The sequence below is a fragment of the Caloenas nicobarica genome, chromosome 6, assembly GCF_036013445.1.
Source record: "Caloenas nicobarica isolate bCalNic1 chromosome 6, bCalNic1.hap1, whole genome shotgun sequence".
NCBI lineage: Eukaryota > Metazoa > Chordata > Aves > Columbiformes > Columbidae > Caloenas > Caloenas nicobarica.
The window spans coordinates 30,009,296-30,023,711 of NC_088250.1; the positions used below are offsets into that span (position 1 = coordinate 30,009,296).

The 14,416-nt window shown below is 40.4% G+C and overlaps 1 protein-coding gene across 1 annotated transcript; it reads left to right on the forward strand.

Moving 5' to 3' along the window:
• The first annotated feature begins 171 nt into the window (after positions 1–171).
• On the forward strand, positions 172–13,431 carry EAF2 (ELL associated factor 2). The gene is made up of 6 exons (XM_065637988.1): positions 172–345; positions 2,541–2,635; positions 3,280–3,416; positions 4,080–4,225; positions 7,932–8,198; positions 12,624–13,431. The coding sequence occupies exons 1-6, from the start codon at positions 243–245 to the stop codon at positions 12,668–12,670; spliced, it is 795 nt and encodes a 264-aa protein (XP_065494060.1). The 5' UTR covers positions 172–242; the 3' UTR covers positions 12,671–13,431.
• The last annotated feature ends 985 nt before the right edge of the window (positions 13,432–14,416 follow it).

Below are 14,416 nucleotides of genomic sequence, written 5' to 3' on the forward strand. Positions count from 1 at the left end.
AACCTACGGAGCGCCGCCTCGCCGCCCAATCCGAACCCGCGCTGCCCGTGACGCACCGCTTGAAGGGGCGGGGCCCCGCCGCCGTCGCCCTATAGAACGCCGGGTGGGCGGGACCAACCCGGGCACGGAGCCGGGGGGTGTGTGGGCGTGTCCCAGGCGGTGCGAGGGATGTTCGGCGGCGGCAGCGGCGGCGGCGGCCGCTCGGGCTCGCCATGGTGTGAGGCGCGATCTGGGGCGCCGCGATGAACGGAGCCGTCCCGTCGGTTTTCGACCCCAAGGAGCGAGTGCTGAAGCTGGGCGAGACCTTCGAGAAGCAGCCGCGCTGCGCCTTCCACACCGTCCGCTGTGAGTGTGGGGATGGGGCGGCCCCTCAGGGGACCGGCGGGCCCGGGAGGGGCGACAACGCTGTCGGGGCTGGTCCCCCTCGCTGCTTTCTGGGCACTAACTTCACATTTTTACGCCTTTTGCATCCAGAATGGTCTCTCGATGCAGTTCTGCTGAAAAACAGAATATCTCTGGCTTTGCCACCCTTCCCTGCACTTAGTTTTTTTTGGAAGTGTAATTCAGCAATCAAAGGTTAAAGGCGGTATTAATCACAAAGCTCGTTATACCCTCCCTGAGTACATAATTACTATCTAGAGAGGAGTGTGCTCAAAGATTCTGAGGGTAGCTAGGAAACAAATACTCTTAGGATTATAATTCTGGTAATTTAGGACTGCTGCTTCTGGGTTTGATGTCTCATTATTTATAGACTGATCTCCAAGATTCCGTCTCACGTACGTTCTCTGGAGAATGTCCCCTGTGCAGTGCAGCGAGATGAGTGAAGTGCTTTCTGTGAGCAAACGGAACGGCACTTAGTAGGGTTGTCTGTAGGAGAGGAAGAGAGAGTGAGCAAAAGCTATAAAGGGATTTAAACAAATGACGTAACTTGAAATTTATCCTAATTTTAAAGTGAACCGAAAACCATGTCTTATACCTCCTGCCTTTACGATTTCTTGCTGACTCCTGTAACCTGATGATTTATTCTGAAATCTGTTTTGAAAGCTCTCTTTCTTTTCAACAAGTGAGACGTAGAAACTGGCACATTCATCAGTTCCCTCACAGGCATGTGCAAAAATACTCTTCCCCAACACCTTAAGTTTTTGTTAACAAATGAGTAAAGGGTAAAAGTTAAGATCAGAAGTCTGTTTATGCATACTGGAATCAATGTCCTAGTTTTCTAAAGTATTAACCACCCAGTGGCTGTATATTAAAGCAAACGTTCTCTAATTCCCGATGAGAAACCGTGGAACTATTTTACCCTTATCCCTGTAAGACGACGTGTGGGGTTTTGCCATAAACAAGGTTAGCAGGGGCTGTAACCTGTGTCTGAGCTCAAAGCCTTCTGCTGTGCGCGCTGTCCTGCCCGCCAGCTCCTGGAGCCTGGTTTTCTCGCCCGGTCGGTGTGCGAGCTGGAGCCAGGGTTCCCAGCTGCGGTCCGCGCTGCCTGGCCTGCGGCTCACAGGCGGTTGTTGAGCTGGGAAGCTGCCCAGCCATAACAGAGTGCTGCCAGCCGCGGGTGACGTGACAGGTTGCGAGGCCAGGAGCGTGTGCCGTCTCGTGGGCGCCCTTTACGTGCCCGGTCCCTCTGTGCTTCCCTTCAGCTGTGACAGGGTGCTGCTCCCCAGCACACCCGACACCCCGGGGTGCCCAACGGGCCCTGTGATCGCTGGAACTGCGGGTTCAAACCTGCATGTGTTAGCACGTGCCTTGCAGGGCCTCTTGATTCCATCCCCTCTCTCTGTCTGTGCAGGCAGGCCCTTCAGCTCTAGCCCTTACCAGTCCATTTGTGGTGGAAATAATACTTTATAGTAACATACTTATATGTATTTCACATAGCTGTAGTTCTGGTGCCTGAACACATGCCCATTTTCAATGTCTCAGATTTTTGAAAAGGGCCAGAAATTGGTATCTTCTTTTGTTTAAAACTTATTTCAATCTATATTTTAGATGTCAAAAAAGACAAAAAGGAAACTAATATTTAACGGGGAAGTAATTTCACTTTTGACAAAAATCAATATACTGAAACTCAAGTTTTGGTCAGCTTCTTACATATGTGTTGTAGTAAAATCAGAAAAGGATAGAGAAACGGATATTGAGGATAGGTATTGTTCTTTGCATTTTCAGTGACTTCTTGTCTACATCTCCCATGTTTGGGATCAACATTTTCAAGAACTGATTATTGCTTTTTCTGAAAGTAATTATATGAGAATTTATCTTTTGAAGTATAACACAGCTCACTCAGCCTCTTTATCCATTAAAACCTAAAAGCATTTTTGCAGTTTTAACTGGAAGGTTCTAACACTTATACTGAATCTTGAGAAAACCATCTTGACTTTGAGTTCTCCTGACTTAGAGAATTATCTGCTTAGGGGAATGGTAGATGATACACTAGCAAAAAGGCTTTAACTTACTAACCTCCAACTGTAATTGAAAGGTGTCTACATTTGTAAGATTCCTGAAAAGCCTGTCAATAATCCAGTTTGTTTTTTTTAATTTAGATGACTTTAAGCCTGCATCTATTGATATGTCCTGTGAAGGAGACCTTGAAGTTGGCAAAGGCGAACAGGTGACAATAACACTGCCAAATATTGAGGTGAGTGTGGTGGCTGAAGAGTGGTGGGCCTAAGGGAATGATTTATTTTCTTGTCATAAGAGTATGAAGTTTCTGTGCTGTTTCAGAGCTGTCTGTGTGATTTTTAGAGCAGAAAAACAATTGCTCTAAGAATGTAAAATTACAAAGACCTGCAGGTTAAAGAGCTGCACTGTAGCTTTAAGTGTATTCACCGCATTGCACATATGCTGTAGGATGACCCAGAAGTGTTGCGTACACAGAAAAGCTTCATGTGGATGTTGGCAGTGCAAGTTTCCCCTTGGTATTTACTGCTCTAGCGCAGTTCTAAAGCAGGAAAGACTGGAAAGGAAAAATTTACTGCCTGCCATGCCTTACTGCTCTACTGATATGGGAACTGACACCCCTTTTGGTAAAAGCAGTCCTACAGTGAGCGTGGTCTCTTTGGGAAAACAGCATTTAATCAGCTTCAAATTAAGCCAAGCTGGGTGAAATCCCCTTCCAGCTGCTTTTGGTCATGGCTACTATGACTAATTTGAATCAACCAATAACACGTTTAAAGGCTAGAAATGATCACTTGTAGTGAACTTGTCATCTCTGTGATGGATTGCTGTTCCTAAGAAAAAAAGACTGTAGCAGTAACTCTTACTGGACTTTTGATTTAATAGGGCTCGACTCCACCGGTGACTGTGTTCAAGGGCTCAAAGAAGCCTTACATGAAAGAATGTATCTTAATTATCAACCACGACACTGGAGAATGCCGCCTAGAGAAACTTAGTAGCAACATCACTGTGAAAAAAACGAGGTGGGTGATTTACCGGGGAGACAGCTGTGCTTTGCTCATTGTGAAAACTGATTTGTTACCGCGTCTAAATTGAGATGCAAGACTACTGTTTTTAGCAAAATGTCATTTTTAGAAAGTACCTGGCCTTGTTCAATAGAGTGACAAGCCTGCTTTCTCACTGCCTTCACAGCTTTTGAGTCTTGACTGGAGAAAGAAATGGGAATTTTTTTTTTAACTAAAAACTGTCACATTGTTGAAAGAGATGGTAACTATTTTCTGATGTGTTTAAAGGGTGGGGGAAAATCTGTTTGGAAGTGGCCTGTGGCATGTTTCAGTAATATTAATAGCTTGTTTTTTCTTATATCAAGTTTTTGATTTTTTTTTTTCCCCTGCTGCTGAGTCTACATAAGTGATTTCCAGCAGAGTTATTTTTAAATAATCCTGGTTAGTGAGGTATAGAAACAAATGAACTGAAAAAGGGTTAAGAAGTTATTAGTACTGTATTAAAAAAAAAAAAATCTATATATACTTATTTGCCAGTATAATGTACCTAAAAATCTAATGATGCTATTCAGAAAGGCATGACAAATAGTTCCATAACTTAGGTACTGTATCCCCTGTATTCTTGCCTTTTTCCTTGTACCCGATCTTCTAGTAATTAAAAATCTTTGCTCTTACACACAGAGCTGAAGGAAGCAGTAAAGTCCAGTCTCGCATAGAGCAGCAACAGCAGCAGATGCGAAATGCAACCAAGGTTCCAAACAATGTTAAAAATTCTCCACCAAAAGAGAAGATGTTTCCGTCTTCTCCTATGGATGATATTGAACGAGGTAAGCTCCACTAGCACAAATGTTTCGGAAACTTTGCTCTTAACTAGCAATTACTTTTTAAGAGCCAAGGTTTTTTGTTTGTGGTTTTGTTTGGGGGTTTTGTTGGTTGTGGTTTTGTGTGTGTGTGGCTGGGTTTTTTTATTTTTTATTTTTTTATTTGAGATTCACACTAGAAGTTGATTATGGCAAGCACTTTACCCTCATATAGGAATGACCACTGGCTGGAGTGGTAACAAAGCAGTATTTGAAACTTGCTAAGGTAAAAAATCAGATGAACCATTAGGCTTAATAATGCCAAGGGTCCCACTGCTTGCTGTCCTTGATTCTGTCTTCTGCTGCTACTTTAACAAAGTATGCAGCTGGTTGTATTGAGGCACTGAAACCAACTGAGTCACTTCCATTTTGACATCACTCCTCATTCTTTCTCTGCATGCAGCAAACATATAGGTTACAGTGTTTTACAGCTCAAAATACATTTAAAATTACTGGATAGGACCTTGTGAAAGATGAGGTTCCAATGCAAAAGACAGCTAAAAACCTGCATAAAACGTCCCTTGAACGGGGCTATATATTCTTGAGAGACTCTGGTTTGGTGCGATACTCATGTTTCACTTAATAGGAGGCCTTATTTCCTTTTGGAGGATGAGGAAGACGGCAGGTGGTAATTACTTGCTACAGAAATGCTGACAGGTGGCAGTTTCATTGACTAGAATTGACATCTGCCTCCCAAGATGTTCTGAATTCCTTTAAACAGATATTTTTCTTAGCTCTGTCATTATGAAGTTTTTGGTGGGTTTTTTGGTTTGTTTTGTTGTTTTTTGGTTTTTTTGGTTGTTTTTTGGTTTTTTTGGTGGTTTTTTTCCCTTTTTTTTCTTCCTGTTTTTTGTTTGTTTGGTTTGTTTGTTTGTTTTTCCATTTTGGTCTTAAACTCTGACCAGAAATCTGTACTACAGAACAGTACTAGAATACAGGTTAGGTTGCAAAGAGGAAGGGGCACTTGAGCACATAGAATGAAATGATACTTTGTCTTGGTGGTCTGCTGCTCTGGAGGGAGTGGTGGCGTCAAACATATTGCAAGTCACCAAAGTGACTGCCAACATGTATCAAACTCTGGTGTAGTGCCAGCCCAATTTTGAGTACTACTGAATAATGTGGAATAATTGACAAACAGGGACATTAGGGACACTTTATAGTCATCTAGTCCATCTTTCTGTCCTAAAGTCAGATATTTGACATAATTTTTAACCTGTTCTTAAAGCCTTCCAGTGACAGATTCTGTGTCCTCTTTGGCAAGCCATTCCAGGGCTTTGCTTACCTTATTGTTCAGGTTCTTACTAATAAATAATCTTACAGTAAGGCCTTACTATTTTCGTATTTATCATGCAAGTATAGACCAAATTACTCTGCTTTTGAGCAGTCCTTTGTGTACTCAGAAGTTGCTATGGCTTTCCCATTATTTATGCCAAATGATGCCAGCTGGTTCAATCTTTCCTTAAATATTAAGTTTTCTAGATCCTCGATGCATTCCCACTCTCCTTTAGGCATCTTCCAACAAGCCTTCCTGAAGTATAGTGCCTGAACACATTTGGTGTTTCAGCTAAGGCTTTAGCAGTGCCGCGTTGAGCAGGAAGACTGTCTTGCCAGTACCGTTCATCTCTACACACAAAGACCAAACCCAGTATAACGCTTGTTGTTTCCACAATAGCATGGTGCGGTACAACTGTGTGTAGTGATCCACAGAAACTCTCACATTCTTCAGAAGTGTCACCTCCTTAATCATTCTGTGGTTGTGCAACTGACTATTCCTGCTTACATACACTACCTTGAACTTGTTACTAACTCGCTCAGGTGGGGGAAGATCACTTCACCTTTGTTGTCCAGTATATGTACAGCTCTTCCTTTGCTGTTTGAAAATACTTAATTTAAATTCTGTCAGATTAAATTACTTCAAAATTCAAGGCAGGGATCTTATTCATCTGTTATTGCTGTTAACTGTAAGCCTTACACTTAATTTTTTCTCATCTTAGGCATTAGTGAGAGCAGAGAGGAAGTGAAATTAAGTGCATAGGACTTGAGTGGTATCTTTGTTAGCTTACAGCTCCAGATGTGTGGTAGATCAGTTCTTTTGTTGGGATTTCTTCTCTAGAATTAATTTTGAAATGACTTCTTGATATTTTGGCCAGCTGTATCCTAATTTTGCCTTAGCCTTTCTGGCTCCTTTTCTGTCCTTAAGCTGTTCTTTTATACACATTCTTAGTAACAGGAGGATCTTTCCTTTTTGTAATTTTCCCCTCCCCTTCTCTTTCATTATGTTTAAGACAGCCAGTATGGTCTTTTACTGTAATTTCTGTTCTTCCTTGGCACTGGATTAGTTTGTCCTTGCAGCCATAGCTGTGCTATTGCAGGTGCCATTTTTCCTGAAAATCATTTTTCTTTAGACCAACCTTTGATAAGGCTGACTGGCCTAAGCACGTGTCCTTTAGAGTGGCCTTTGATAACTCAGAATTGGAAGGCTTCATGGAAGTTTGTGTTCAAACTTGTTCTTTTGCTTTTCCGTCTTCTCTCGATGAAGCTCTGAGACACTTTGCGTCTTTGTGACTTTTGTGTTAGACCTGTTCTTCTGTGTTGGGTAAATCTGAAGTGAGATGAGCCACTCTCCACCTTGCTTTTCATGTCTGCTATATCAAAGCTGTTCCTGAAATATTCCAGGTGCTTGTAAGATCATCTTAACAAATGTCTGGGTAGTTACAATTTTGTGTAATGATGAACTTCTGCATTCTGGGTAACTCCTCAAGTCACTGTATAAACCCTCCATCCACCATGATTCAGTAGTCTGTTTCAGACTTGTTGCTTCAGCAGCACCCCTATTTTGCACAATTATTATGTGTAGCCTTTCTGCAAGACTTAAATTCCTCTGTATGCTGCACTTCAGCTAACATATATAAAAATGCATACTGCGCAGGACGATCTATCCAGTCGTACTCTCCTAAATATTATTGTAGCCAGGTGAGTTATTTCATCAAGAATGCAAGGTGGTTGAGTGAGTTCGATCTGTTAATTTCCAGTATTTTTTGTCTACCTCTTGTTGTTCTACATTTCCTCCCCCCACCCCCATATGTACAAAAAGAACAAGGATTTGGTGAAATCTTCATAATAGTGAACTGTAGGTGGTTCCTTCGGATATTCTCAAACTTAACTTGATTTTGAGCAAAATGTCACAAAGTCCAAACAAGTGTCTTGGTTGTAATGCTGAACTGCTGGGAAGCTTTTTGGGTGCAGCTGCAGACATCTTACAGCAAACTTATATGTGTGATTGAAACTGCAGCTTTTAGTCAGTGAAAGGCATCTTCAGGTGTGCTAAGGAAAATACAGAAGATTTGTTAGCTGCAGAAATCAAAAGCTATGTGGGATGCACTACCCTGTGGAATGTGGGCTTAGCATTTTGGTTCACAGTCACCCTTGTTCTAATACTTGGCTTGAAAGAGAGAAAGTGCCCAAGCTGTGAAAGAAGAAAATCACATGACAGGCTGGATGCTTCCTTGTGCCCTTTTCGTTGTTCTGGAGAGTTTTGGTGGGTTTTTTGGTGTGGTGGTGGTGGTCTTGTTGTTGCTACAATGTGCATACCTGATTTCTGTTGTTGACTTTTCTTTCTTCTTCTTTCAATTATGACAAATGTTTACTGAAAAACAAATCACACTGTTTGCAGAGCTGAAAGCAGAAGCCAGCATCATGGACCAGCTGAGTAGCTCTGACAGTTCATCTGACTCGAAAAGTTCTTCATCCTCTTCATCAAGTAGTGAAAATAGTTCTAGTGATTCTGAAGACGAGGAAATGAAGCCCTCCCTTCCTATGTCAATGCCATATTTGCAGCCACAGCCTACTGTGTCTGCCATACCACAACAGGCTGTCCCTGACAAAGATGCCAGTCATAACAGATCCCAAGAGAGCAGTGGTCATATGATGAATACACTACGTAAGTACAAAGGCTGTTCTTTTCTTAGTGCACAGTTCCAGACATCAAGATTCTGAGAGGAAACCATATTGTTTTTAAGTATGTTTTGGTTATAATTAAAACTGTGGGAAGTGATGCTAGGGTTGGATTGTTCAGCAGTGGTTTGAATTAGACACTGGGCTGGAAGGTTCTTGGTCCCCAGAGATATTTCCTAAGCTCTTCTGGCTTCCTCCCAGGTATATACATTGGGACTGGAGAACAGTAATTTTGCATTGAAAATACTTGAACTAACAGGGCACTCCCAAAACATATGCTTATAATTTCTTGGGTAGAACTATGGGATTGTATACTGGCAATACTTTGAATTACGGAAGAGATGGTGTATTCTTAGCTGCTTCAGTTATTGTTGTTCATGGCACTGTTCCACCGGACAGCATGGCAAAACTGTCCTTGGCATATAAGGAAGGAGGCAATTTGCTCTCAGGTGATACTATCTTATTTCACCCATTCAGGCAACTAAAAATGTAATTTGAAGAGTAGCTGTGGTGTTTTTCAATAAGTGGTTGCTGTGCAGCCTGGAATTGAGTGCTAAGTGGAGAGTTTGGACAGAAAAGAAAATCCCACTAGGTAGAGAACCTTAAGTTTGCTACCTAAATAGCAGGAGTTTTCAGACATAAAAGCGAGTGTTCAGCTATGGTGACTCTTCAAAAATTATTACACTTTTAATCGGGTGCTTAGCTGCAGGCTCCCGATTTGAAGAGAGTCCCATCAATCCTGTTTTGCAGCTTTAGATCTTTATGGTTTACCATTTATATGTACAGTTGTTGTACTGAAATTTTAGACTCTGGCAGATCTACTTTTATTTCAGTATTTAATATATAACATGAACAGGTTTTTTGTAGCTAGTATTTGAATACTTAATTAAATATCTGTGATGGTTATTTATGTACTGCATTAATAGATAAGATCAGACTGAAAAGTCCTGTGACTTTGCATGCGAAGGACTAAATGCTGCTTTCATTTTACTATCACTGTAGAGAACAATGTCTTCATGTTTATAATTTGTGTAACTTTCGAGTGTGCCATTTATTTCAACCCTTATTTACAAATGGGATTTCCCATTCTTCATGCTCTAAATACAACTGTTATGAAAAAGAGATTAAGCTCTATCCCCAGTGACAGGATCCCAGCTGGCAAAGCTTCCACTGAGAAATACAAGTACAGGTGGCCAAATCCACCAGTTCCAACAGTCATATTGAGAAAATGCTGCTTAAAACATGACAATATCAAAACAATTACAGGGAAAGCTGGTGGCTCAATGGTGCTTGAGAACTCCATTGACAGCCAGAACCTCTGTAGCATCAAGCCTTGGGCTTGACTGAGCTTGCTTAGAACTTTAGCTTAATCCCATTTACTTCTATTATGGTTACAGATCTATTTATTGCTTTAAATGGTTCTGTCCCCAATGTCCAGTACAGTTAACACTTGAAGTACACTTGAACTAGACAAAGATCAAAAAAGTTACATTCAAGGAGAATGTGTTTGTCTAGCTCCCTTGCTGAGGGAATTTGGCAAGAGAGTGAAACCTGGAGAAACTAAATGGACAGCAAGTGGTTGAATGGCAAGAGTTTTCAGCTGGGGTCCTGTACAGTCACTTCTTCCATCTCAAATAATGCTTTACAAAAATAAAATATTGAATCAACAAATGTCAGCACAAGCTGTTTGCTTGTCTAATCCTGTTTTGAGGTTTGACCTCTAATGTGCGTGACTAGTTTTGTGCACCTCTGTAGAATCGGGGCCATGCTGGGTAATCAGTGAAGTTTTCCTTCAGCTTGCTGTGTGCAGGCGGAGGGCTGGGGGAAGGGTTAGAGCACAGAGTTTCATCTTGGATGTAGAAATTGTACAGCTGAGGTTTTGTGGAACTTGGAAAGCACAGGAGGTGGTGTCTAGAGCATGGTAATCAAATACTTCTGTCAGATATACATGATATACCTCTTCAGGAATCCGGGGCTCAAGACTGCCCCTCACCCTCAAAATACAGCTGCTTCCCCTTTATACCAACAGAAGTTGATTACATAGGCTCACAATTTGCCTTATAACAAAGCTTGTAAATGGTGGCACTAATAAATCTGTTTTTCTTAAATATTTGATCATATGTTCCTTTATGTCTGCGTTTTGTTTAAACGAGAGTTATGTTAAATAAAGTAACTTTCCTAAGAAAATCCAGCAGAGATTAGCTATTCTGGCGCCTTGTGTTATGTACATAGTATTCAGCACAACTTCACTTCTTTTGATACTTGGGGCTGGTACAAGCAGCTGGTCATGAAATAATTTTCCCATGTATTAGTTTGGTGTTGGTGTGACCATGAAGGTCTGTGAAACAGCTCGCTCCTCTGAGTTTCCCCATCCCATATAACTTGCAAGAATTAAATTGAATGTATTGTACTCACTGATTTAAAAGCTTAGGAAATGTCATCATTTGCAGCACAATCTATTTCCCCAATTCATGTTGCTAATAAGCAGTTGGCACTGTGAAAACTGAATTCAACAGTTTTCCCCAATTTTTTTGCTGCCTCGTAAGTACAACAGAGTCTAGATGTTTCTGCAGAGTCCTAGTTACATGAACTTCCCATTCTTGTACCAAACCCACCTGAAAACTACCAATTCCAGTCTGATAATGTTTTGCCATCTCTCTGAAGGTGTTTTTTACAGGTAGGGTTATAAAAATGGGGCAGAAAGTTGTCGCTGAAGTAAATCATAATGCATTATTTCTGACTCTGGAACTTGGAGTTCTTGCTTTTCCCATCTGCTGGCTTTCACAACCATTGGTATTTTTGGCTGGTGTTACAGGGTTTGTGTAATTTCTATTAACTATGTTGAAATAACTTTTAAAGGCTGCAGAATCACTATTTGGAAGGTTATCTTCTTATTTGTACTCCCAGTCCTCTCCTAAAGTAGGTAGTGCACAACAGGTCTGACATTTTTTAGAAATGCACTGTAAGTATTCCTCTGAGTGATAAATGCATGGGTTTAATTTACTAATGCCTTGAGATATTACTTCTCAGGATAATACATTGTCCTGAATAATCATTGACATATTACTTGATTTTGTTCTTTCAAAATCGCTTTTTAACGTTTATTAAAATGACATGGCTGTAAATGTCTCTATATGGAGGACTGGAAAAGAATGGTCTACAGTAGTACTTTAAAGATTGCTCGAAACAGCCATCTTCACTATTCTTGTCTTACATGAAGTGTTTTCTGTATTGTTGCAGAGAATCATGTACCACTTTCTAAGCTTTAGTGATGACACAATACAAAACAAAGGAAGGTTAAAGACTTCTGTGTTCTGGCAGAAATGCTGTGCTGGATCACAAAAGATCCAGTCTGAGTGCCTTGCTGGCTTTACCCTCTTGAGGTTACTTTTTTCCCCACCTGTAAAAGTGATCTGTGAAGGGTGGGTGCTGCAGCTGAGGAAAGGGCATGTGAAAATAGTGTGCCCACTCAGTTTCAGTGATTTTTTTTTTTTTCTGTTTTTTTTTATTTTCCTTTGATCTCTAGGCCATTTCTGCACAACCAGAGACGTATCCCTTCCCCCCCCCCCTTTTTTTTTTATTCTTAATGGCTGCTTGAAAAGGGAGCTGTGAATGAAAGCATACTAGTTGGAACAAATTATTAAAATGTGTGGAAAGTTGCTAGATATGATGTAGCTTCTGTATAGCGAGCTGCTGTACTTTTTGTTGGTTACCTGTCATCCTGGAAAGATTCCATCCCTCCCATCCCCTAAGCTTATGGACATCCACTGCAAGAACAATGTAGTCTTTCTTCTTACTTCCCCGTTTTGAAATATATATATATATATAGCCACCAAATTAAAGTGCTGTGTAAAATTTCTTTTGATGTTTTGTTTGTTCACTTGTTCCAAAACCTGTTTGAAATAGTAGGTCACTGATACATCTTTAAATGGTACATCAAAGAGCTGCTGCTCTTGATTGAGACACCACTTTGTTTTCAAGCACAGCGAGTAGCATTCAGATGTGTTTCAAAAAAACCCAACTTGTTTTCCACAAAACTGCCTTCACCAGCAGTTTTCTCACTTATGATGCATGGAAATGTGGGTGGAAAAGATAGCTAGGTGTTGTCTTTTGTGATCTGGTGATATTAAATAAATGCATTTGTGGCTAATGAATTCCTTGCCAAGATTTTAAAATTGTAGAAAAGTGATTTCTCTAAGATTCTGTCACTGGGGAGTTTGGTTCTACAGCTATTTATTATCTTACCATAGAATTGTTTGGATTAGAAGGGACTTTCAAAGACCATCTAGTCCAACCTCCCTGACCTGTTTGGTATTAGTTTTTGTAAACCTTTAATTGGGAAAGGGAATATATTGAAAGAATAAAAGTATTTCCTTGAAAATGACTAATATGATGACTCTCTTTCTTCTAGGAAATGACTTGCAGCTGAGTGAATCTGGAAGCGATAGTGATGACTGAACAAATTTTTGGCCTTAAATGTATCACCTTTTTTGCTAAATATGTCTTAGCATCTGTTTTGCACTAAGATTAGATTACCAGAGACTGGAATGAATGTCCTCGATTTTGATAATAGGCATCCTAATTTTCTACTGACACATCATGTCTATAATATGGCAGCATTGATATATCCTGTCAGTGCTATAGTTGTGTTTATCTTTCAAATTACTGTATTTACAGTAAAATTGTGTATGATCTGATTTTGATTATTTTTGCCTCAGCCACCTGTTTTACTTGAAACTGACTTGTAACAGCTAGTTACTTTATATAAATAGTTATGGAATGGAGAATTTTCTGGTGTTTATGGAGGCAAGTTTCCTTCCTATCATTTAAATGCTGAACGCTGGTCTCACAACTTTTACTTGGAGGGAGTGAAAGGGAGGACAACTAAATGAGGTCTGCTGTGGCAGCTCCACTTTTTGTTCAGTTCACAGTTCATACCTTTAAGGAAACTGCTGAATAATGCGGTCCACTAGTGCAGTTACAGTTTACAATTGTTCAACACATTGCTGAATTCTTAATTTCATTGTATTATAGGACTTTATATTTCTGAGCCTCAAGATTCCTAAGGGAACTCGTCTATTCTCTGCCTTTTTTATGTAACTTGAATAGGCTGGTCTTTTTACAACCTTTTTGTATCGTATCTAAATTTAGGTAACTGCAGAGACAGCAATGACTTTTCTTCATTTAATTCTGTAACAGAAATCAGAAAATTTCTTTGTAGGAGTATAAAAGTAATTTAATAAAGCAATATTTATCATTTTCCTGTGTCTGGTTCTGGTTATACTGGTTAAGAATTCCACTTTCTACTTACAGTAGTCACACTACTGGAAGGGTCATGCAAAGAAATAGAAAGCAGTGAAACTGTAGCTAATACAGACTCTCCACCCTGCCTGCAAGGCTTAAGTGTTTGTTGCTTTTGTCTACATTGAGACAAAGCTTAATAAGAGCTCACCAAAAGTTTATGGCAGTGCTAGTGTACTGCTGAATGTGTATTACAGATTATATCCAAATACCATTGCTAAGTGATACTGTGTTAGAGGAGAAAAGGTGTTTGCCCAGTCTTATTTTTTTTCTCATTTGAAATTATATTTCAAGACCTGAAGAACTGCAGGTAGGAGTCCAAATTTCATCCAGTAGCTTACTACTGAAGAGTTTTGTAACTAACGGTAGCAAATGTCTGTAGGATGAATTCTGATGAGATAAATCTGCTTGGTCTTGCACAGAAGTCTCCTTCGCTAGATTGCAGTGGTTGAATCAGAGCTCTGTGTCTAAACTGTGAGGACTGAACCCTGTATGTAAGCCTGAATGTGCAGACATTAGAAAATGCACACTCAGTAAGTGTCTACAATTGATGGTACTAGACTAGATTATTCTCTCGACTGTGCTGTGAGTATCAGCCCGTGCTTACCTCTAGACAGATTAAGAGGCCAAAACTATGTCTACCCCTCACAAAGGAACCTTTATTGGTTCCACCAGGCAGAAATTAAACATTGGAAATGCTACTTTCTGATGCTTTCCTGCCTTCCACTCTGTACCCCAAACTATGGCACTGGTCCATGCTCTGCACCAGGTAACAGCTTGCTGGTCTTCCAGCTTCCTAAAGTTGGTATCCTAAGAAGCAAAACATTTTCTTGTTTATACCCAAAGGAAAAAGCTCAAGTTAATAACCATGGGCAAACAGGTCTTCGAGAAGAAATGGGCTAA